This window comes from Bombus affinis, chromosome 9 (assembly GCF_024516045.1).
Source record: "Bombus affinis isolate iyBomAffi1 chromosome 9, iyBomAffi1.2, whole genome shotgun sequence".
NCBI classification, from domain to species: Eukaryota; Metazoa; Arthropoda; class Insecta; order Hymenoptera; family Apidae; genus Bombus; species Bombus affinis.
Genome location: NC_066352.1, coordinates 3,197,763 through 3,221,284, shown reverse-complemented (window position 1 = coordinate 3,221,284; position 23,522 = coordinate 3,197,763). Strand labels below are relative to the sequence as shown.

Here is a 23,522-nt window from a genome sequence, read left to right as displayed (position 1 = left end):
AAAAGTAATATTAATATCTTATATTATCTATATTTTAATTATGTACTATTTTATACGTATTAAATTTAATGTAATGTGAAAGAGATGTAGATGATTTATTAAACATGGGGACGAGTAGAGAAATGGATGTTGTTTCTCGTTATTATCGTTTCTGGCAAATTTAATTTATTATTGTACTATGATTTTGCTATTAAACTTCTCCCGTATAAGCTTTTATTTCCACTACGCTCCATCATTGTACAGATTAGAGATAAAACAAGCATTTAACTAGAATCCACGGGGAATATATAAGTTTTACCCTACTCCATACGTATGTAGTGATTGCTTAAGTTCAGAGGTCACATTTTATCATACGCAGTCAACTATAACAGCGCACGAATTCTATATATTCAAAAGGAAATCTCGAGAACACTTAAACAGAGATATTGCATTAAACCATCTATTTGTGCAAAAATGATTTAACATTTGGCAATCATATCGTTCAATTTAATTTACATAATCCGCTTTATAATTTTTATAACTTAACACAGAATAGTCAATAAATTTATAGCATTAAGTCTAATGTAAACCTATCTAACTTTCAATAGAAACACTGAAAAAGTACTTACGATAATTGTGGATTTTACTATAAGTTATACTGTTACGATTTTTAACATAAATTTTATTTTTTTTTTTTTCGCGTAGTGAATAATCAGCGAACATTTCAGTTTCGAAATTACAACAAGAATCATTGTTTAAAATTATAATCATTAAATATTTAGACCAGTGGAATTCTATAAATTCTAAGTTGCTTAGTTAATTTTTTTGGAAGTTTAATATATTAGACGTCATCACAGGATCATATAAGCACATCGAAGGTGTCACACGAAGCAAATCCATTGTCTGTCTCGTAGTAATTTCCCATATTGCGGAAACGAGTTAATATATTGACAGGTAACTCATCTTTCAATCTCATCCCTGGTCCAAAAGCAAATTACTCGACCGAAGCGAGGAAATAGCGAGGTCTGCATTGAGGGGGTCCTTCGTGTCCATGGCACGCGATGTCATATCACGTTATTGAGAGCTACTTGTCACTCCCTGCTTTGGCGTCATAACAGGACAGGACGTCCATGCGGATCATTCAATTAATTCCATCTTTACTCGCATAAATACCGACGATAACCGTAGGAAAGTTCTGTACGTCTACCATTGTCACTTGTCATTTGAGCACCATGTTATGAATGTGAACGGCGAGACATCTAAACACGAATGCATCTAATTATATCTGATATTTAGAAATCACCTACATCAGTTGTGTTAATGGATCACTACTCACACGACTGCATTCATTAATTATATGTAAAATGAAAACAAATTATATGTAATGTTTTAGAAACTAGTAATTAGTCCATTTTCTATTTATATTTTTTCTTAAAAATAACAAATATAGATAACTGATGTACACAACAATTATAATATTTATAATTTGCAGAAATTTGTCGTGTGTGATGTATAACATAGGATGTTCTTAAGAATAATTTTAAATAAAATTAATATAATTTTCTAAACGTTAGTATACACTTAAAAAGCAATATGACTTCAATCCCCTTAAATTCACTACGCCACACATGTAATTTTTCTATGTATATGTTTGATATGCAATATGAAACATGAAAATCAGCAAAGCAGAATCTTTGACATTCTATCAGTTCATTTTTATGAAAAAGTTTCTATTAAAAGGCTTTCCTAGATTTTCGAAGTAGCAAGTTACTTTCATACATTTTATAAACTGAATATTGTATTAAATATGATAACTATATTATTATTAGTAATACCATGCTCTTGTCCTATAATGTTACGTATTATAACAATTTAATTCACAAAGGAATTTTTGTGAACTGTATCAATAATACAAATTCTGAATATCATTCATCATCAATAGATAATTTTGAGAAAGAAAGAATCTATATTTCTATGCAGTGGAACGTTGGATAATGGGCTCTTTCCCTGTCACATTCACTGCTTGATGCAATTTAATTTTGTTTGAACGTAATATAATAGGCAGTGTGCGAGCCATTTATGTGGCAGGGTGTTATAGATTATTGGCTCGACGGGTCGTGAGTCTCATACCATTTCTGTTAGGTATTCATTTATAAATGCCACAATTCTAACAAAGACCCTGATTGCGATGTTCGTAGATAGTCATCGATGCTAACTCTCCTTCTCCCTAGCGTAATGCGTTCTGGGCGTGTGCACGGCACGAACATCGCTACTTGAAATCAACTTACCGCTCTATCTGTTCAGCGCCCTCGTTAAATTCAAACAATAGCCTTTCTTTTATTCGTATACGAATACGAATTTTGGAGTCGTACATATACGAAGATCCCACAAATGAGAAAATGATTTTTACCGAATACTTCCTACCGTATCAATTTTATAATATAAATAATATTGTATATAATTCTGAAAAATTACCTTAGAATTATTCACCTATGTTGTTTTCTAATATTATTACGCGATCTATTGGGTGTGACATAAATCAGAAATCAATTCCACTGTTTATTAATTTCATAATTTCATTATACAAGTATATGATTAATATACAATTCACAAGAAACAAATGGCCATTCTATTCCTACATTGACCCTGTTACGAAATTATTAATCACACGGTGCTCAATAGCTAACAAAGTTACAAACTACTAAGAACCATTAATACTAATTTTATTACTTATCTATATTGCGTTTAATTTGACCCTAGTCCATAACTAACTTTCCAAAATGATCCAATATTATTCCCTGAAATTTCATCGTTCAAATTATAGAATTCTTACAGATCGAATATATTTTAAAGCAACGTCTTCTGCTGGACTATAAAGCTACCGTTTTTGCAGTGTAATGTACCCGTGTCGAACTAGAGAAAGAACGAGCAGGAGAAAAGAAAAGAAAGAGAGGAAGAAGGACACGGCTGTTGCATCGTGGCAGCGCAGGAGCGCATCAACAGGATCTCGCTGGACCAAGTTGCTTCAACTACCAGTAGTGGGGATGATAGAACACGTGGTGGGGATATGCCGGTTAATGGAGTGGGGACACGGCACGAAGAAGAGACGAGTGGAGCTCCCTCTGGCGAATGTCTCGCGTCAGTCGAGCCGTGTATCGCGTCGCGGTAATGTCGTGTTGTAGTTGCGTGTTTCGCGTATCTCGTTTCGAGCACTGATGACGCTTTGCTTACCGTGATTATGAGCGACGTGAATTCAGTGAAATCAAGTTCGGCATATTGTTCCCGATATGTTTTGAAAGCAGTGAGAAGGAGCAGCGCGCGATAGATATAACACGCAGGTTTTATTGTGAACGCTGGACCGCGTGCTTTCCGGCCGTGTCGGTCTTTCCTCTTTCGGAGTTTTCAAGGTTACGGTTTCAATACCGGCACGAACGATCCCGGAGACCGCCGTTTCTGTCTGCGGTTTCGGTCGTCCTCTCTCTATCACTCACGTGTCCCTGTCGCCCCTTCTAAAAAGAATAAAGAAACTGGAATACACTAACTCGTGTAATTTTAACGTTCGTCGATTTCTATTTCATGAGCGTAACTTGATATTTTCATGAATTTGTATCGTTTTTTCCCACCTGTACATACGTGGTGTGTTTCTTGTTTACTGCTCCATTCAATTAGCTCCTCGTTAAATTTCATCGGAAACAGTGAAGTTTTACTTGTAAGCAAACGAAAGTATTTCTAACAGAAAATTGAAGAGAGGTTACGTTAACGATATAACATTACTGGAGCGAAATTGTTGGTAGTTTCGCGAGAAGAGACTTCAAGGTCAGAAAGGAATAACTACAAGAAGTAGTGTCGGTATCATAACAGTGTTGGAAGAAAAGTATTCTTACGATTCGACTGAACGTAGATTAGTGTATGTTCTGTGATTAAACTATATTGTTTGTTTGACGTCTTCCATCCTTCTGTGAAAGGTACGCCAGTATACATTGAAAACGTGCAAGTTTGTATTATCCTTCGAACAAAAGTGCTACAAAAATCCCTAGCATTCGAAGTACGTATAAAGTAATAGTGGTAAATATCTGATAAATAAAAGATTTCTTATTGCGCGTGCTACATTATAGAGGCTATAAACAAAGCCAATACCTAGCAGGTCGCGCGCAATAACATTCGTCGGTTGTAATTTGGTGTTCCGAATCGACACACGTGCGTTTGAATCGATCGCGTTTAAAAGGATTAATACCTTGGATCGGTTGAATTTCTCTGTTATTCTCTCTTACCGACCGAGAAGCGTGTTTCGTGAAATAGAACGAGGCAGGGACACGGAGTATAATTACCCGCGTTTTTCTTTTAATTCTTAACTGTGCACCGAGAGAGAGATAGAGAGAGAGAGAGAGAGAGAAAGAGAGAGAGAGAAAGAGACTCGTAGCAAAGCAGTGGCTCGCTTAGAAGCGTTCGAAACGAGAGAGAGATCGTATCGGCGCGTCGAACCAGTTCGATCGTCCGCGCCTCGTAATGAGCCGGGGCACCGCACGTTGAAGATCGAACGTGACCAGTGCAGTAACCCTCCTCCCCCTCGCGCGCGTAGTCGATCGGTATTCTCGAAGGAGCCGTTAATCGAGGGTACCGCCCATTACAAGAAAAAGCAATCGGACCCGGGATCGGTTTCAGGCCGATTCGATAGCGAATATCATACGTGACTTCGTTCTTTCCCTGAAGACGTCGTCGTCGATCCGCATTCTTTCGAAGATGTCGCGGCGCGTAGTTTCGAGACAGAGCGCATAGGCTAGGAGGAGACAAGGACAGAACGGGACGAGATCTCGGAAAGGAAGTCGAAGGGAGAGACACGTGTACACGAGAAGAGAGAGAGCGGCGGGGGCGTGATAAAGCCCTCGCACTCCTCGCCAACGACAGACATGACGATGGCTAGCAACATTGTGGTTGAGTGGCTGCGCTCGCTTCACTTAGGCCAATATTCCGAGTCGTTCATCGACAATGGCTACGACGATCTTGAGATTTGCAAGCAAATCGGTGATCCTGATCTGGATGCAATTGGAGTCTTCAATCAAACGCATAGAGCTAGATTACTTCAATCGGTGAAGACACTGAGAGAAGAGGGTGCTGCGAGCGTTTACTTTACCTTGGAAGAAAGCAACGATTGTTTGTGCGACAATGTCAGCTCGAAATCTTCTAGAACGTCTTCTGAGAGACCGCTCAGCGATAAAGAAGCGCAGAGGGCTTCGCCAACTGCCAGCTCTTCGAGCGGTGGTCAGGAATTAACCAAGTTCGCGGACGAGTACGAGGAGGGAAAGGCGGAGCTCGTCAGAATCCCAAGGATGCAGCTACGGGTGCTGCTGCAGGAGAAGCTGAGGCACGACGGCATCAGGCTGGCTTGTCAACCTTACACAACACCGGTAAGTCAGCTTGTCCTTTTTCCTTTTTGTTCGTTTTTCTTACCCTTTCTCTCGCTCTTTCTTTCTCTTTATGGACGTAAATTTTCTTCATCGCTATACCTGACTATTACGTTTAAGACAAAGTTAGTTATTTGCTTGCTATGGTAAAAAATGCCGCGAAAAAATTTACGGCTAGAAGCTCGGTACGATATAAGATGAGTTACATGGAATTCATGGAACTTTATCATCCTCGGAAGTATTTCGCTTTTTGATTTCTTTCCCCTTTTTCCTGAAATTTCTTTCACGTTTTTATTTTTAATTCCAACCTATCATTGACTAGCTCATCTACCCATTTGTTGTAATAATAACGATTGCGAATTTTTTCATAGACGTTTATGAGGTAGTTTATTTCTTTTCTAGTTTCTTTTTTATGTGTTATTTTATTTTAGATTAGATTATTATGATACGCATTGTAATCTCGTATCAGAGATATTCTGTTACAAATGGATAAAATAGAATTTGACGTATTCTTTAGAAACAGAGTATGTTGAGCGAAAGAAGTAAATTTATAAGGGAAAGCCGAATTTGTCATCCTTATTAATTGTACGGAAATAATAAATTATATTTTTGAATGGATTGAAATGAATAATTCTAACAATAAATATAATTTATGGGATAAAATAATAAATTTAACGTATATATCTATGATTCTATGATCGAAGTTAATAGAAAAGGCAGATTTATAAATTATCGTTAATTATATTAGCGCCATAATATTTTTGGTTATTTATGATCAATATCGGGAATACGAATCGAATTATCAAATTGCGAAATAACTATATGAATCAGGAGGATATTTCAGAAGAAAAGCAAGATAATGCAAAAAAACTCATAACCCTTGTAGAGACACGCCTTGAGAATGTAGATAATTCTCTGATTCATTATTTCGTTACAGTAACCCCACTGCTTCAGATAAGACGCGTACTATAATTTTATACGTTCTACGATGTATATATGTATTCATTATATCTTTCCGAAGACAACGTGTAGTTTATACATTTTAACGAAACGTTTCATCATACTTTTGTTTTATGTTTTTTATGAAAACGATGAATCAAAATAACAATGATTAGAAATAAATAAATATATATATTTCATTAAAGAAATTCTTCGTTTTTGAAGTTCGAATCGTTTATGTACTTTTAATATATGATAAATAATATGTGTAGCTTTCAAGCTCGATTGATTAGCGATAAAAGCCTGTCTCAAATTTCTTGAAATTGAAATATAATAAAATTAAATATAATGAAATAAATATAAATGCGCGCAGCCGCCCTAAATACTGTATCAAAATTATATATTTATTTTGATAACTAGTACAAATTTTATTGAACGTTGGAGAAGATTCATTTGCATAAGTCGATTCCAATTAATATTTATAATCGGTTCATTTTTAACTATTTAACTGAATCACTCGATAGTCTACATTCGATCTTAGCGAATATGGATTTTATAGCGAATATAGATTTTATAGCGAATGCTGGAATTAAAAGTGAAATAAGATAGCACGAAATAAAGTTTGAAAAATGTAATCGTTTTAATTTTTAAACTTTTATTCGTGACTTGTATATTTGTGTTATGTAAATTGTAAGTAGAAAAAAAGTAGAAAAGTGTGTGGTTCGATAATATTGTTTCAAAAATTGAAGTTATGCGACGATAAAGACAAATAACCGCATCTCATGCGTAATTACATTTTTTGTTTGTGAATACAAACCACCCGGAATAACCACAGGCTTTACGTTTTAAAAAGCAAACAATTTTAAAAAAGCGCATCATATTTTCATGTAGCAGTAGTTGGGAACGGTATTTTTGAAGTTTCAATTGAAAAACAGCTAACGAATATGAAACATATTTTCTTATCTAAAAACCGCATTGGGCGTTATCAGGTTCATATACATGACGTCCGATTAAATTGCACCAATTTGAATGAAACTTTCGATGTTTTAATCGTCCCTTCTTCTAATTTTTAGATTAACAAACATAGATAATTATAAATCTGTACTTTTGTCGTAACCAAAAATGTATATATGTAAGTTATAGTTGTGTAGGTATCGTTTCCTTAAAATTATTCTTATTATTTCATAAACTTTCATAGGACAAAATGACTGGAACTCGTAAATTTTTCAATTAAAATGAGTTATACATTTTGTTTACCTAAAATGTACTTAAAATTCGCTTGTTATTTTTTTATAAAACTTTTTCTTGTCCTGATAATATGAGGAACAATGTAAAAGAGTACTAGTAAACGTAGCGACATATGTATACTTACAAAATGGACGTTAATGTTATAGCTACTTGTATAAACGTACAAAACTTCTTTGCGCGAAGATTCAGAAGCTTTTGTTACCACGATTGAAAAAGGAAGGGAAATAAATAACAGATTCATCCGACAATCACGGTAACAGAAGTTACGTCGATCATAGTGTCGTAAACTAATAAATTGTATTGTCATATCACGTATTACCAATCTGACTACTAATGAAACTGAAATTGAGCTAAAGATAAAGTACACAATTGAAATGATTATTAGAACGTCACTGTACCAACGCGTTGTATCTCTGTCATGAATATGAAGCCTAGCCACATTATCGATTTGAAATAGCTTTAAATATGTTCGTAGTTGCTAATGATTCACATGGCTGGACAACGTCTTTCCAGTATCTGCTTGTGTTAATTAATCGCGCGAGGAGCTGAGTGCACTTTGAAAAAAGAAATGCACGTCTGATATTGGTATATACTGTATAAGCATGTGGGTAATTCTATCGTCGAGGATAAGTCTGCCATTACTTACGTCCGTTTCTTGACATTATGACCTCGTATTTAAACGGCTGGGGCCCTATTTTACTGGTTTATGGTCATGATGCTTAGCGCATTGGTAAAGGTACCGCGTAAACAAATCGTGGCAGCCGTCGAATTTGAATGACAAAAGGCCAGCTTTTGCGGAGACTGTAAATTACGTAGCAATTACGATTGTACCACGGTCGAAAATTTACGAGCACGTATGCTACGTTTCGCATCCGCACTCTCTCCTATTGGTTTCCGAATTTTAATTCAATCCCATCGCAATGGATTAACCGCTGTTATTCCAGTATTATAATCAATTTTACGAGTTTACGAAAAAATATTTGGGAGTTCTATGAGATGGATTTTATTATTCGAGACTGTAAAAAGATTATCTGTACTATCCGGCCATTAATAAAGCTCCTAGCTCGTAGAGTTCCCTGAGTGCAGACTGATCGATAGATAGATATACGAATAAATTATTGATAGGAACATCACAAAAAGTTTGTTAGCTGAGAATATTTGTGATAATATTCGTACGAATATTCAGATAGGAAAAGTTTCGCAGATTGCGTGTTTTGTAATTAGTAGTATATTTTGTAATGTAATATTGATTTTGATGTGAGCAAGTGTCGGTTTAAAACAAATTTGACAGTATTGCAAATATGCATATTTAAATATACACAGAGTTACAAATATTTATTACGCATAGTGCAAACACAAATATTTTGATATTAGTTTGATGAGAAATAAAACAGAATAAGTGTGTAAATTCTAAACTACATAGATTAATATCAAATTGGTCAAATGTTCTTTACATGATACGTATACAAAATTTGATACACTACGAGGATGTGAGACAAATAAATATTATTTTCGAAAAGAATTCGAGAACGCAAGTTTATCTTTAAAATATAAAATATACGTGAAAAACATTTTACTCCTGTTCAAAGGAGCAAACGAAAAGTGTTCTAAACATTCTTTTTCGTTTCCCTGTACCATTTTTAGAGAGAATTCATTTTCTACATTAATATAACGTAAATGTTATCGAAAATAGTACTTGAATAAGTTGTTTCGAAATATTAAAAAAATATTACAAAATAATAAAAAATAACAAAAATTTAATAAATATAAATAGTTAAATAACGTTGAACAATAAGGAAAAACACACTTTATATTAAATTTTCCCTTGTGGAAGTGCTGGTGCTTGCGCGCAAATGATTGCAAAAGGGAAAGGAACGCAATAAAAATACCTGTTCTCTCTCAGAGCACGGTGGTCCGGTCGTCATCTGCTCCTTGTTCCCTCTCGATGCAGAACGCACATGTTCCTGTGGGCGTGCGTGCACGCATGTAACCAAGGCTCTCTCGCGAATATATCGACCTTCGGCCAAGTGATATGTAGGTACTACCTCCGGCTTGGAAGCATACTTTCGTATTTATTGGTCCAATCCGGAAGGTCCGATTTGTTCGACGCCTCAACTGGGTATCTGGTCAATCAACATTCCAAGTATAGGGACCACGTAGTCAATCACAGCACCCGCGATACGATCAGTGCCACTATGCGCCTATTTATTTGTTGTTAGCTGCTCTTTCATGGTACAACTAGCAGCTACAGTCGAGAGCACCGCAAGGCAATTTAAGAAAACTTTATTCTCAGAGAATAATGCAAAAGTGTGCAGTACAATTGTAGAGGTCACGAACGAAATACGTACTTCCTTCAGAGTTAGTGAAAATTGCGAGACTCTGGAATGAAATTTATTTTGTTTTTGAAAGTTCTGTTTATCTTGTGCTTTTTGCATATTTGTTTAAGCAACATAGATGCAGAAGAGTTTATTTTATTTTTATTTGTATAAGTTTACTGCATGTCAAAAATTGTTTAGGAGAACCGAAGTCAAGGTACCATTTTCTGTAAATAAATGTATCTAGCACGATTAATAGTGTAGGATTTGATTCATTGTTTTATATAGTATAAGATCGTTTTCATGAAAAATATTGTCGTTTAAATCAGAACTTATCTTCATTAAATCCATACTTGAACGTTATACAAAAACTATGAATGTTCGATCAAATTTGAGAATTGCAAACAAGAAATATTTTCTGTTTCATTTTAACCAAATATTATAAACATTCCTCTAAGATCTAGTCTTCTACGTCTCTTAGGATCTGAACGAAGAATAAATCCAAATAACAAATTGTAAAAAGTCGAAACATGGATTTAATACAATTAATTTCTAACTAAATGAAAATCATCTATTTATTATGAATTATTCATTGTTTGCCTGCAAGCACAAAGAGAGCTTTCATTGAAATCCAGCTTTGTTGTCTCAGCTTGTATTAATGCATAATCCAAACATGGAATAATCAAGTGGTTGAAGTGTCATGTTGAATTGTATGGTGGGATAGCATAACGCGTGATTGTTGCTGAGACGCGAAACAGGAGAAACGCGCTATGATCGAGCAATTTAGTAGTTTCAGCTATTCCAGACAAGAGGAGAGAGTACGGCGACCGAGTTCATCGTATAGTATAACTGTACGCAGACCAGCAGTAATAGCGTTTAAATATTTGAGCAAATGTTCAATCGATATACGTATCCCTTAGCCAACCCCGTCACAGCTCTTTCTGAACCGTCCGTTTCCAGCTCCTTTCCTCTTTCTAACCCGTTCTACCTTGTAGGCGGCCGATCGAATACGTTTCCATGAAATATCAAACGCGACGAATGAGATTCTCTTATTCTATGTAGAAATAGGGCTGTGGAAGGAAGGGAGCATTATGTTTTAGACTTTGGACGATGAAAATATATCCGTATACTGCGTAATTGTCCGAATATAGGCACGGTTAGCGATATACTTCGATTATTCTACCAATAATTCAGTTGCTCTTGATAATGAATGCCAGTTTTCATCGCAATATAGCTATCTTTGAATAGAGACACAGAGAATTTTCGAATTATTTCTCTTATTTTTCTCTGAAGTAATCTCTTAATGTTGTTTGCGTTAGAATTTAGGTAAGGCATGATTTGTCGTTTCCAAATATCGATATTCATTATTTTTCTTTTGTATTGAAAATGCAAATATAGATATCCCAAAGTAGAGATACGAGAAATTGTCGGATTTTTTTAAATGTTGTAATGTAGCCTGTTCCGATTGCTTACGTTAGAATTAATTTGGGTAGGATACGATTGACCATTTTTTAAAGAAGTCCTTTTTATGAACATGTGGAATTATTTCATTATTTTTAGGATATTATGATAGTTATACTAATTTTGCATTGACATTTTCTAACACTTATTTTAATATATATGCTCTTTTTTATGGGGTGTATGAAGCTTTTGTAGATAACTGTATATGTATATGGCGTTGCCTTACCTCATCATAAGAAGTAGATAACAATCCATTGCTACACATTGATAAGCGTTCTACTTTAGAACACTACAATTTAACGGTACTCTCCTTTCATTAAAAAATTTAATGACGCTCTTATTACATTCTGTAGTGCACGAGAGAAACCATTCTATTCCAATCTTGGAAGGAGAAAGATATATTTCGTGTGATGAAATATAAATGAATATTTCCATGGTATATCACCCGAAGCATACATAACACACATCTAGATCAGGAAAGTAATCAGGAAAATCTTGGATATTTGATAGGGCATACTGTACGTGTAAGAAATTTATGGTTTTCGTAGAAAGAGCCATTAATAATCTTTCGTTTCTTTCTCGATCTTCGCCTTCCTTCTTCCGCCTCCGTTTCTTTCCACGATTTAACGATAAGATTTCTTCTTCTTCAGCTCGTATACGCGCAATTCTCCTGCATCTCTTCCCTCTTTTCCTTTCTTCTGTCGAAAGGAAGAAACATAGCTTTCCTCGACACCTGCGAAAGGCCAAGTTTGCCAAAACGTTAATGAAGTAGCATCGCTGCAAAGCGTCCTAATAAAGCACCAAGCCGTTCCGTTTCATTATAACTAACATTGTCCTCTTTGCATCTTAATGGTGCATAAAGAAAAGTATTAAGCATGATATTGCCTTCCAGCAGTACGTACACTATGCTTAGCAGAGAATTTAGTTTCAAACTAGATGCTGGATTTCTATGGTGTTTATAGCGTTGCATGAAACGTTTTTTATTTTCATTAGGACGCGTTAAGAGAAATCTATGGGAATGTTACAATAATCCAATAGTTACAATATTACGATAGGTCAGCGGAAACGTAGTATTTTTTTTTTATTATCATATCAGCTATACAAATTTGAGTATTGGTAAAAGAGTTGTAAGGTGGTTTTACTTTGAGAAATTAGATTCTGTTAGATAGCTGGGTACCTTAAGAATGGACATACTTATGATGTTTATGCAAAACCACCATAATTTTCGTTTAATTTAGATTTTGAAATGATAGTAGTTCTTCCAAGGTACTTCCTGTAGTCTTAAATTCATGATTTAGCAATTATCTTGAAAAATTGGATGATTCATTTTAAAGATCAATATGTATTCATTTTTATTATTTTTTTTTAATTTTCCATGTGTAGATTTAACAAAACATATTTTACATTTATATCATGCCATTAAGAAAGTGCAGCTATAAATTAAGATATGAATAATAGAATCGTTGCTTTAATCAAGTCAAACATAAAGTAAGCAGATACAGCGATTGAATTTAATCAGATATTAATCTATAAGTATTAGATTCGACTAGGAAACTAACAGAAATTGAGATTCGAAGAAGCACGAAATTGAACTTCGATCAGTGGCTCGAATCTTCAGCAGAGTGGTTCAGATCTTGATTAAAGCACCTGTAATTTAAATGTATAGACTTCGTTATTTTTCGTGCTGCTGAGAACATCAGAGAGACACGGTAGAAAGAATGTAGCAGTAAAATTGATCTTTTTTATCTCTATCTTTTTCAAACGATGTCAGTCTATTTTAAATGAAATTTATCTTATTATATATGTTAATGAAATAAATATTCAATTATCGGGACAAAATTGCTTCCTCGCTCATAAATATAAGAATCTCCGATTACACACCCTGATAATCATTGATCAGGAAATCAATGTCTGTGCAATCGGGAGATCAGATAATTGGCGCCTGGATAATTGATCTTTAGATCACTAACCTTCTGGTACAATCAGTCCAACGTATTATACTATCTCATTAGCAAATAATTAATAACGTTCATTCTACGTTATTTTAATATTAAAGAAATTTCGTACGTGGTACGAAGCGTCGCGTTGTTTAAAATAATATTAGTACAATAATATTTGTAAGGGATCCAAGCATTTGAAGTAATTTCATTTGTAACAGCTGTAGGTAATTGTAATTTGTATAAGCAGTAAGGTAGTAAATTACTCTAAAAGTTAAAGACCGTATTATAAGGAACATCAACAGCTGTAAATTATTAATAATTCTTATTACTGAAAAATACGTTTGTAAGAAATATTAGTAAATATCCTCGCAAAAAACAAAATGAATATCCTTGAATTTATAGGAAATCTGTTCTTAATTTACGATAGAGTAGTTTTTCCATGAAATGAGAATTGAGTTCGAACATTATTTGTATTATCAACGAAATTAGGAAAATATGTATCAACATGAATAATTTTAACACTACTATATCCATAGTGCTACATCAGCATTATACGAGTATTAATTATTACTATACGGCATCGATATGTACTATTGAATTTTCTAATAACCACGTTTTATTAATTCCCGACGCGGTCGAAACTAGCCAGTCGTCGTGGTATTGAGATTATATATTCTCTAACTTAAAAAATATCCGGATAGTCGTAATAAAATGCAAAAAAATGGACGAGCAACGTTATGGAGACGGGATGGTGAAATTTTTGTTTAAGACGAGCATTACTTGGTATTTTAAAAATCTGTTGTATTTCGAGGTAATTTAATTGCGTGATAAAACGTTTTCCCCAAGCAAGTGTATGCGCTGTTTGTTGGTGATGCTTTCAATGCACTTCTCATTGCCATTTTCTTCCTTTTATTCGTGCGTATGACAACGACACAAGTTTCGCACGAGTGTCTGAAAAATGTTTAACATCGTAATGTCATTCTGCCTCGTTCTCATGATAATCCAGCCGCGAAGTAGTGCATACACACAAGCATTTCGCATGCTGAAGCGAGACATAGGAAGAAGGGAGATGAGAACAGGATTACGTTAGGTCAACCGTGTATATACACACATATACATCGAGCGTGCTTTACCAGAGTTGCGCGTATATCTCTGAATGTCCACGATGAGAGTAGAAATCCCTTTGGACAGAGAGCCCTCTTTGATGTTTCTTTTTTGAATCCTCTTTCTCTTTCTCTTTATCTCTCTGTCTTTTTCATTTGCTTTTCACTCGAGTGTGGTCGATGTCCATCTTGCCGGTTTAATCTCCAGTAAAGATTCCTTCTCACCTATGCGCCGTTTAAACCACTCGATTTAAATAGACATTCAGGTAGTAATTTATATCTATTAGAATGAGTTAATCATTCCTCCATTCATGCATTCGGATACCTGTTTTCACGCTTCACCCTTAAAGTATTTCAATCTTATTCGGTTCTAACAACATAAAATTTTAAGACACGTTTGTATGATGATATTTGTTACATGTTTCTTTAACTTCATTTCTGTCAATTATGTAGTTACTGTCAGATACATGTTCGATGTTTTATATATATGGTACATGTAGAAGCAGTTAAATTACACTTTTCTTATAATTGAAAAATATTTTTTCCGAATTATAGACGTTTCGATTACAAGGAATATAATCTGATGAAAGAAACGGATCTTTTGGGTGGAATAGAGGTTTTTTTTAAAAAGATCTAAACATGTCAATTTTTTTGGTAATTTGATTATCATATCAACACTGCACAAGTGTAGTTGTGATGATAAATTTGACAAATACATGATATATTATTTATTAATCCATAAATCTCGGAGCGAATTACTGTCCACATGATGTATCATGGCATATTGAAGTTGCAAATTGAAAATTAATTCACGAGTATTGTATGACGCACAATAATTATAAATACTGCCTAGATATACAATATGATTTAAAAATGTTAGCCAGTTTTTCTGCGTATAAATAAAACGCGTAATCCATCTCGTTAGAAATTCAAAAGGTTTAATTAAAAATAGCTGTATAAATTTCCAATTCCATTTTATCTGGAACAATTTCACTGGGATTTGTTTTCGACGATGAATCAAAATCCGTATATCGAAGTAGCACGATGCTCATCAGTTCTGGGTAGGCTATACCTTCTTCTAACAATTTGCTCACTCCGCAAATTGGGTGCAGTGACTACTTATAGAATCGTGGTTTACTATCCGTTGGATATTCCGATATTGGGCTCTGCGGCAATTAGAAAATCAGATAGGACTGAAAATAAGACAGGGAAAACATTAGACGGATAATAAGAGGGAAAGGTAGGGGACAAAGGGAAGGAAATGAAGAGGAAAGAGCGCGTAAACGTACTGTAAGAACGGAACGCTTATTTACGAATGCATTATCTCGTCAGTAATAACCTGAGGTATATTAAATTGCATTATGCGCAATCACTGAGGGAGATAGAGGAAGTTTGTCCTTCCGTGTATGTCGTCTTTGTGCATTAATAGAATTTATTCGTTTCCTAGCTATTCTTTCACCCATTTTCTTTGTTAACTAACGATGACATAGGAAATAATTATGCCAAAGTAGAAAGCAACAAACCGTTTCTTAACTGTTACTTAAAGTTCATTAATAAATGACATTGTGTAATTTTATATCGTGGTTTTTGAAGCTTTATGTTTAAAACAACAATAAAGGGATTGCAATGCATTCACGTTTCTCTATTTAATAATTATAAAATGGAGTAGGTTGAAAAATTCCGTTAATTAACAATTCTCAAATCATACGTAAGCCTGCGTTCGCTCTAACTAACTTTATCATTTAAATTGCTATAGGGAAGCATAGAAATTCGAGTGCAAACGTATGGTTACATTTTTTTTCGCTTGCATACATCTACGAAGCTGAAACACCGTAAAAGCATTTTATCTGTAGTGTTATATTAAGAATATTTCACCTCTAACAAAAAAAAAAAAAAAAGAGAGAAAAGGCTTATCAATAAGGTAAATATCACAGCTGATCGAATGAACAATCCACAAGACATGCATATGTAGAATATAACTAGGTTCGTGTCCCGGTCTACTAACTTTAACCACCTAAATCACCATACTAATACGTAGAGCATTCACAATAGTACCTATACAGAAAGACGAATCTGATGTCTGATAACCATGGGATAACATCAAAATTTAAGTGTAAATGTACGAGAACATTTTTTCCACCTGCATGGATCTACATGAGTGTAGCTAACTAACAATAAGTAGAAGCATTACCGTACGGACTATTCCCTCATCGAGTTGGTAGGCTGGCACGCAATGCATGCAGCGCTATCTAGGCAACATTAAGGACTCGCCGGGTTGTATTACGGTTGCCTGGTAATAAACATGTTTAATTGCAACGCTAATGGTGCAGGCGGGGAGCGTAGCCCAGTCTCTTGTCCCTGTAACAGTCTAAAGCCATTGCGTCGGCTTTGCTTTCCGCCAGAATGCCATCGTTATTGGTAAAAGGAAAGGAGGAGAGAGGGACATCGTTTGTCGATGTTTCTATGGGCGATCGATCGCACCGGAAAATACGATCAAACCGATCGGTGCACTGCGTTCTTGTTCTAAAAGCTTCACTACCACGACGTTTGCTCGGTTATCGAGGGGGTTTATGGTTCGTCGAGTGTTTGTATTCGTGGATCGTTACCAACACCGGAAGTTTCCTGTAACGATGGCAATAATTGTTTCGATAGAAGCTGTGGTGAACTTGGTGGCCACGCTGAAAGTGAAAGGTGTTCCTCAACTACGGTTAACTTTAAGTTAATTTCCTTGCTAATACGTTATCGATATTCGTTAACGGTACTTGACTCCTCGCTTCTTCGTTTTTCCTTGTTAAACGCTTTATTAGGCTAGACTTAGAACGTAGCCATCGAGTTTTCAACGTTTTATCGGCTATGATCGTCTTTATTAGAAATAACGGCTACTAGCGGAATTTTGTAAAACGAGAGAGAAGTCGAGAAAACGTTAGTCGGTTTCTTCGAATTATTGTTTCTTTTAGACCTATTAATATGTTATAGAGGCACCTTTTAACTTGCTATTTATCGTGAGTACCTATGAATTGCATTACTTATTTGCTTTTAGCTTTTACACAGACATTATTTAAATAGGGTCAGTACTTTTCTAAATCTGAGTGGTACACGTCTCTACACAGGAGTATATTCATGAAAGCAAGTTAGGCAATTTGAAATGAATTTCTCTTTTAGAATAAATTAAACCAGATTTTTTCTGCGAAAAATAATTTTGCATAATGTATCTGCATGCTGCATTAAAAATATTAGCGCTGGGAAAGATACAAATATAGCAGTGCATACTGTACTCACAGTTGTGCTCAGTGAAGTGGAAGAAATGCGATCTTAAGTGATTTGGCTTCATAGTGGTCGACTGTTATCGGGTCCGGTATATCAGTAGCGTTACGCACCGAATGCTGATAAAATCAGTAGCAGACATGGCGCTCTTATCAGCAATGACCGATCGATCGTCCAAGAGGGTAGGATAGTCTGAGGTCTGGATCCACTGTGAAACAAAAGCATAGTCTCGTTAGTGGGGATTAAGCGAGACCCAAAGTAAGGAAGCAAAAAGCTCGGTGGACTAATGCCGAAAAAGGGGAAAACGGAACGAAAGGGGATCTTATGGCCAATGGATAGATCTTTTTGCAACAAAGATTCCAAGTTTCGAGCGTGATTGCGATATATAGCGAAGAAGAGATGACAAAGAGTCGACTAATAGCCGAGTCTGTAACTTTTTGCAACCTGTAAGAGATTCAACATATAGTTTAAACTATTCGATAATTAAATATAAATATTTAGAATTAACGCATAAAATATATTAAATTTTAATTTAGAAATTAGAATAGTTCTAATTTGGAATTTTGAAATATTTATGATTAATTTATATTGTGCTCTACGCGAAAAATAATATAGATGACCTTTATCACGTAAAACACAAAATATGGCGTAAAATAAAATATTCTAGAGTTCTAGATATGAAATATAAGATTTTGAAATATCAATTATGACATTTTTATGGAAATTTTTACTTATAACGCAATAATATATAATAATATTAGTTGAGACTTAATATGAAGGCAGCGCACATTTACCTTAATTTCAGTATAGATGATCGATAATTTTCAAACAATTGTTTCGAGTATTTGATCAGAGTTTTGTATTATGATCTGCTAACGATGTGTTTCATACATATCATTTGTATGCTGATATGATTGATTCAGAACTCCGGAAGAATAATTTCCTCTATCACATTGATGTTTTATGTATGAAGAAATGTCTGCTAAATCAACTCGTTGCCTGTTTTCATTGTAATCAAAGATCATCTTCGATCATTCTTCTTGCTGAGTATTTTCAGTATAAAATTCTCAGTAAGAAATCCAGAGAATTGTAAAAACTGCAGTCTACTATTATTTCAATACAACACGCTGCTATTCACATTGAGGTATGAAATGAAGACAAAGAGTGCACGTTATATTTCACAAATATGCAATGTAGTATTAGAAATATCCATGTCAAGTACAGCTCTACATCCGAGAACAAAGGATTAATTTACCTTTGATATAAGACCGTTTTACTGTCATAAAATTCAAAAGGCATTTCTGGTTGAAGTCAAGCCCATGGAAATGAAATGTAAAACCTAAGCTGAGATTGGTATCATTAGAAATTAAATATTTTTGCGAAGAAACTGTAGTTTAAAAGAAATTACAAATTTATTAACTAATTTTATAGTTAGGCAAGTAGAAATATAAATATATTTCTTATATATTTCAAGGTAATAAATATTTATAATGATTGCAAAATTTTATTCAGATCGTGCAAATTTTAAAAATGTTAAGACAATTAGTCATTAATTCAGAAAATATATACCGAATATATTTACAATACAGAGGACGTTTAGAACCAAAATAGATGCAAAACTGACCACATTTCACTTAATAAAAATAAAACCGAAAGATATCTATATATACACGAAACTTTATAATCGTGCTTTGTTACGATATATTGGTAGAAATGCTAAATTAAAAGCGTTTAAAGTATTTTAAATAAATGTACGAGATGTACGTACAGCCGTAAATACGTATCAGAGATTAAACTGTAATTAAATTATACACTCGCAAACATTTTACATTTTCTTTCCTAAATCTTTCTACTTCTGTATAGCTTCTCATAGTTATTTGTTTAAGCCTTATGTAGATTATTCCAATCTTACCCAAACTCTGTCTCTTTACGTGTATAAACTCGTTTGTGCAAAAGAGATGGGGGTTGGTTGTAGAAGCGAAATTAGACATTGCTTAGAAAACCTAAATAGTTTGACCCAGATACGGAATGCCTGGTGGCAATTCGTGCGGGATATGAAGTCAGATTATGTACTCTGAAAATTTTGCCTCGTTCGAGGCGTATCGAGATATACGTGTAATGGCTCCATTGTGAGGAGGATCGAATTGGCGCGTAACGGTGTAAGAATAGTAGCAAGTCGGGAATCTTTAATGCCATTCCGTTAACTGGCCATGAATTATTACCGTTTCCGGGATAGTTTCGTACGAGGCTGCACACAATATATCAAGCTCCTTTAACTTCGTTTCGCGGGCAAAGCATCGACCAAAGACTCAGCTGCTACTGCCTGGATATCTCTCTTACCAAGCAAGATTTCCCCCGATTTGCGAACGAGGCAGATTTACTTCCGCCTGCCGAGCCATGGCCCGCCAGAAAAATGGCAGTGTGGAAATCGGCGCAACTGCACAACCCCCGTCAGTCTATGCAATTTTTATCGCTCCAACAACCAGAGGAAGACGAAGCAGAGCTATTACTCGACTTCTGGCGAGCGAGGTTCTCCGGCTGTTTAATTACTTCCGTCAGGTTTTTTTTTGTCGTCCTCATAGTCAATCGCCTTTTCGTCTTTAACGAAGGAGAAAGAAATTTCTTTAGCTCTTAGAATACGGAACCTCAAAGGCTGTATACAGGGTGGTGTTGAAATAAATGGAGGACGATCTCTGATGTTGTATTCTGCTCTTCAGGGATGAGGAAAGGTTAACATCTTCAATGCTAAGATCTCCGACGATCTGGTTACTTACTGTACATTTTATTGTATCGTATATTGGTTAATAAACTTTAATGTTGTTACAAGATATATCGATCGCGCCAGAAATTATTTTGGAATCAAAAAATGAAACTATTTATTCGTCACTTCTATATTATTTATCATAGACATTAAAATATAACCAGTTATATATCTGTGGCGGCACTCGACCACGGAAATTTCCAACGGCTTCGCGACACAAAGCGCTATACCTTCAAAGCGTAAGGCTGACAGGCCTAATGTACTATCATATCCCTACGGTTCTTTCGCTGAATATTCGGAAGAATGCATATGTGGCAACCGTCGTGGACTTTTACTAAACGCGGGCGTAGTGAGGATATCGAGGGGCAACAAAGAAAAGAATCTGTTTGGTTTGCAACCAGAAGATTCATTTTGCCCCGAGCTGCGAAGTGCAAAAGGTTAAGGGTCATAGCGAAGCAAACACAATTAGAGAAACGGGTTATTGATTCTTGATAGTTCAGTGTTAATCGTTATTTGTTATTACCTATATAGACACATGAACGTTCATTGCGTGTAATGAAGAATTTTTTAAAGCTTATACATATATGGGTTTATTAACGCTGAAAGAGTTAAACGATTATTTTGTAGTTTTGGAGTGAATTGACTATAAACTTTCACATAAACATAAAATTACAAACAAAGAACAACCTAACATAAAATTTGCACATTTTAATACGCTCACTGTAATCAGCATCATTATATGTTTTATGAAAATGTGTTCTTTTTTACCTATAGAAAAAATAGAATATACATAGTATGGAAGTTTGTTCACCTATTTTTATGTCACAGCGTATAAATTGTATTTGCATTTTAGCGCGACAGGAAACTGAATGAAGTGTACGTTCGATGTCCAAACAAAATACGAATTACCGCGAATTTTCGATTCGTTCAATCGAATAATATACGAGCGGCACGATTTCGCCATTACGCGAACGTGGTTTGATTATATCTATCGCCTGCTATCGATCCTGCCTGATAATCTTCTTCACTGGAAGATCGTAAGGCACAGGGAATACGTATTGCTGGCACGCGTGAGTTCTCCCTGCGGCTCACAGCGGAAAGCTTTCAGTTAAAAGATCGTTTTTTCTACACTCTTCGATTCTACTATCTCGTTTCTTTTAAGTGCTTCATCTCTACGAAAATATGTCGTTGAAAGTTCGTACATTTGACAAATTTTCAAACCCCAAATCATAATTATAATGCTATTTCGGTCAGCTAAATATCCTAAATTTATTTTTATTCGTTTAAATTACTGTTGCTGTTTATTTACATTCGATTACTTGACAGAGTTGATTATTGAGTAATTGAAATTCCTCTGGTAGTCTTCAAATAAAGTTATTCTAGTTTTTCAGTAAGCTTTGCGAAGTTGAGATTAGTAATTTATTAAGTATAGTTAAACTAAAATATTTCGTTTTGACGATCAAGATTGGATAGACGGATGGTTAAACTCGTTAATTTCATGTATATTCGTAAAATATTTTTGGTAACCTGTAACGGAGTTGTCCTATACCAAGCGGTATAAGCGCGGAGATGGTGATTCTACATGAAAAAGCAAAGCGAAAACGCGAAATAAAATTTGTTCGTTTGGCGCTTCGCTTCCGAGAAAATCGAGTTTCAGAATTTGTTGGATACACGTGCATTTGATCGTCTATATGTTACGGTAATCGAATACATACAATGTAGTTAACATACGGTGAAATTCGTCAAGCAGGTGTACATGCGAATGTGTATGAATATTCAAGTTCAATTTTTTCAGAGAATCAAAAACTTTAATGATAAAATTTTATTGTACATTTTTTGTTTGTTTTTTTATATAAATTTATTCATTTGTTAGTTTTATCACCAATGTATTGACCAAAACAGTAATATACCTACTGTATATTAGATTACTATATCTGCGGTAATACGAAAGTCGTTACATCTTATAGAAAAAAAACATCTTTTTGGACATTTATTTGTTGATATATCAAGCGATAATAAAAAAGGTAGATCGTAGTAATCATATACAAATTTTATTTTATTAAAAATAGCCTCTTTACAAGATGTACGAAGAATTTTATCTGCAGTTATATATTTTCTACATGTTCAATTTTTATCATTTATCTATCTAATTTTATCAATTGAAGTATTTAATTGTAAAACGCTCTGAACACACACATTGTCATAATTCTATTTATAGTCATAATTTTCTATTTATTTATAGTCATAATTTTCTATCTATTTATTGTCATAATTCTATTGTAATAATGTCTTCAATTATGTTGTACCATATAATTACAGTGGTTATATATTATTATATTAGAAAAATTATCGTCACATATATCCTTATTTGCAAATGAATCATTCTTTTATCAGGTTCCACATTTCATTTTCATAAATACTTATAGTCATATAAAAATATATATCGACCGATTTGATTAGTATGCAAATACCATAACGAAGGCAATGATGTGCCAATACCGTTTCTAGCCGCTGTATAATTCAGCCAGTATGAACCAGACTTTACATAAAGTATGCATGTCACAGCTTACCTGTACGAGAAATATAGATATCTGAGAAGTTTGACGCATGAAAGTTGGCGAGTTCGTTGAGAGAATAGAAAGCCACAAACGCGCGAATTCTAGCTGCAAAACTTCTAAGTACCATTCTGCGCACGTAGAAATTCGTTTTATACCGTTTCATTCTTCGCCTTACAAACGAGTTTGTATAGTAAGGACATAATTAATTCTCGTGGATCGCGTTCACAGCTTCCGAGTCGAATTGATGTCGTTCATATCACCGGTGCGCTTAATTTCAACGATATGACGAAATGGCGAATGACTAATTAGCGTGAAATACTTTATAGATTATTCTATGGGAAGAATGAGAGACATAACCGTGGAAAAAAATAAATCGTTCACCATCGAACGTGATCCTTTTGTATTTATGCAGCTTATGACGATGATACACAAAACGCGAACGATGTTATATAATTTCTTTTTGTATAAAAACCTGTAGAATCGTCGCAACGACGATACGGCAGCTAACAATAGTAGCATTGCAATAACAGCCATATAAACTTTTGTGATTTC

General features: G+C 34.7%; 1 protein-coding gene across 2 annotated transcripts in view; it reads left to right on the top strand.

Moving 5' to 3' along the window:
* The first annotated feature begins 3,078 nt into the window (after positions 1 to 3,078).
* Positions 3,079 to 23,522, top strand: part of LOC126920560 (SAM and SH3 domain-containing protein 1-like) — a 377,086-nt gene continuing 356,642 nt past the window's right edge. The window contains exons 1-2 of one of the 2 annotated variants that reach the window (XM_050731139.1): positions 3,079 to 4,333; positions 4,364 to 5,384. In XM_050731139.1, the coding sequence (XP_050587096.1) occupies positions 4,887 to 5,384 (498 nt within the window). In that variant the 5' untranslated portion in view covers positions 3,079 to 4,333; positions 4,364 to 4,886. Of the gene's footprint in view, positions 5,385 to 23,522 lie in introns of both variants that reach the window. The other variant, XM_050731140.1, reaches the window with a different exon arrangement.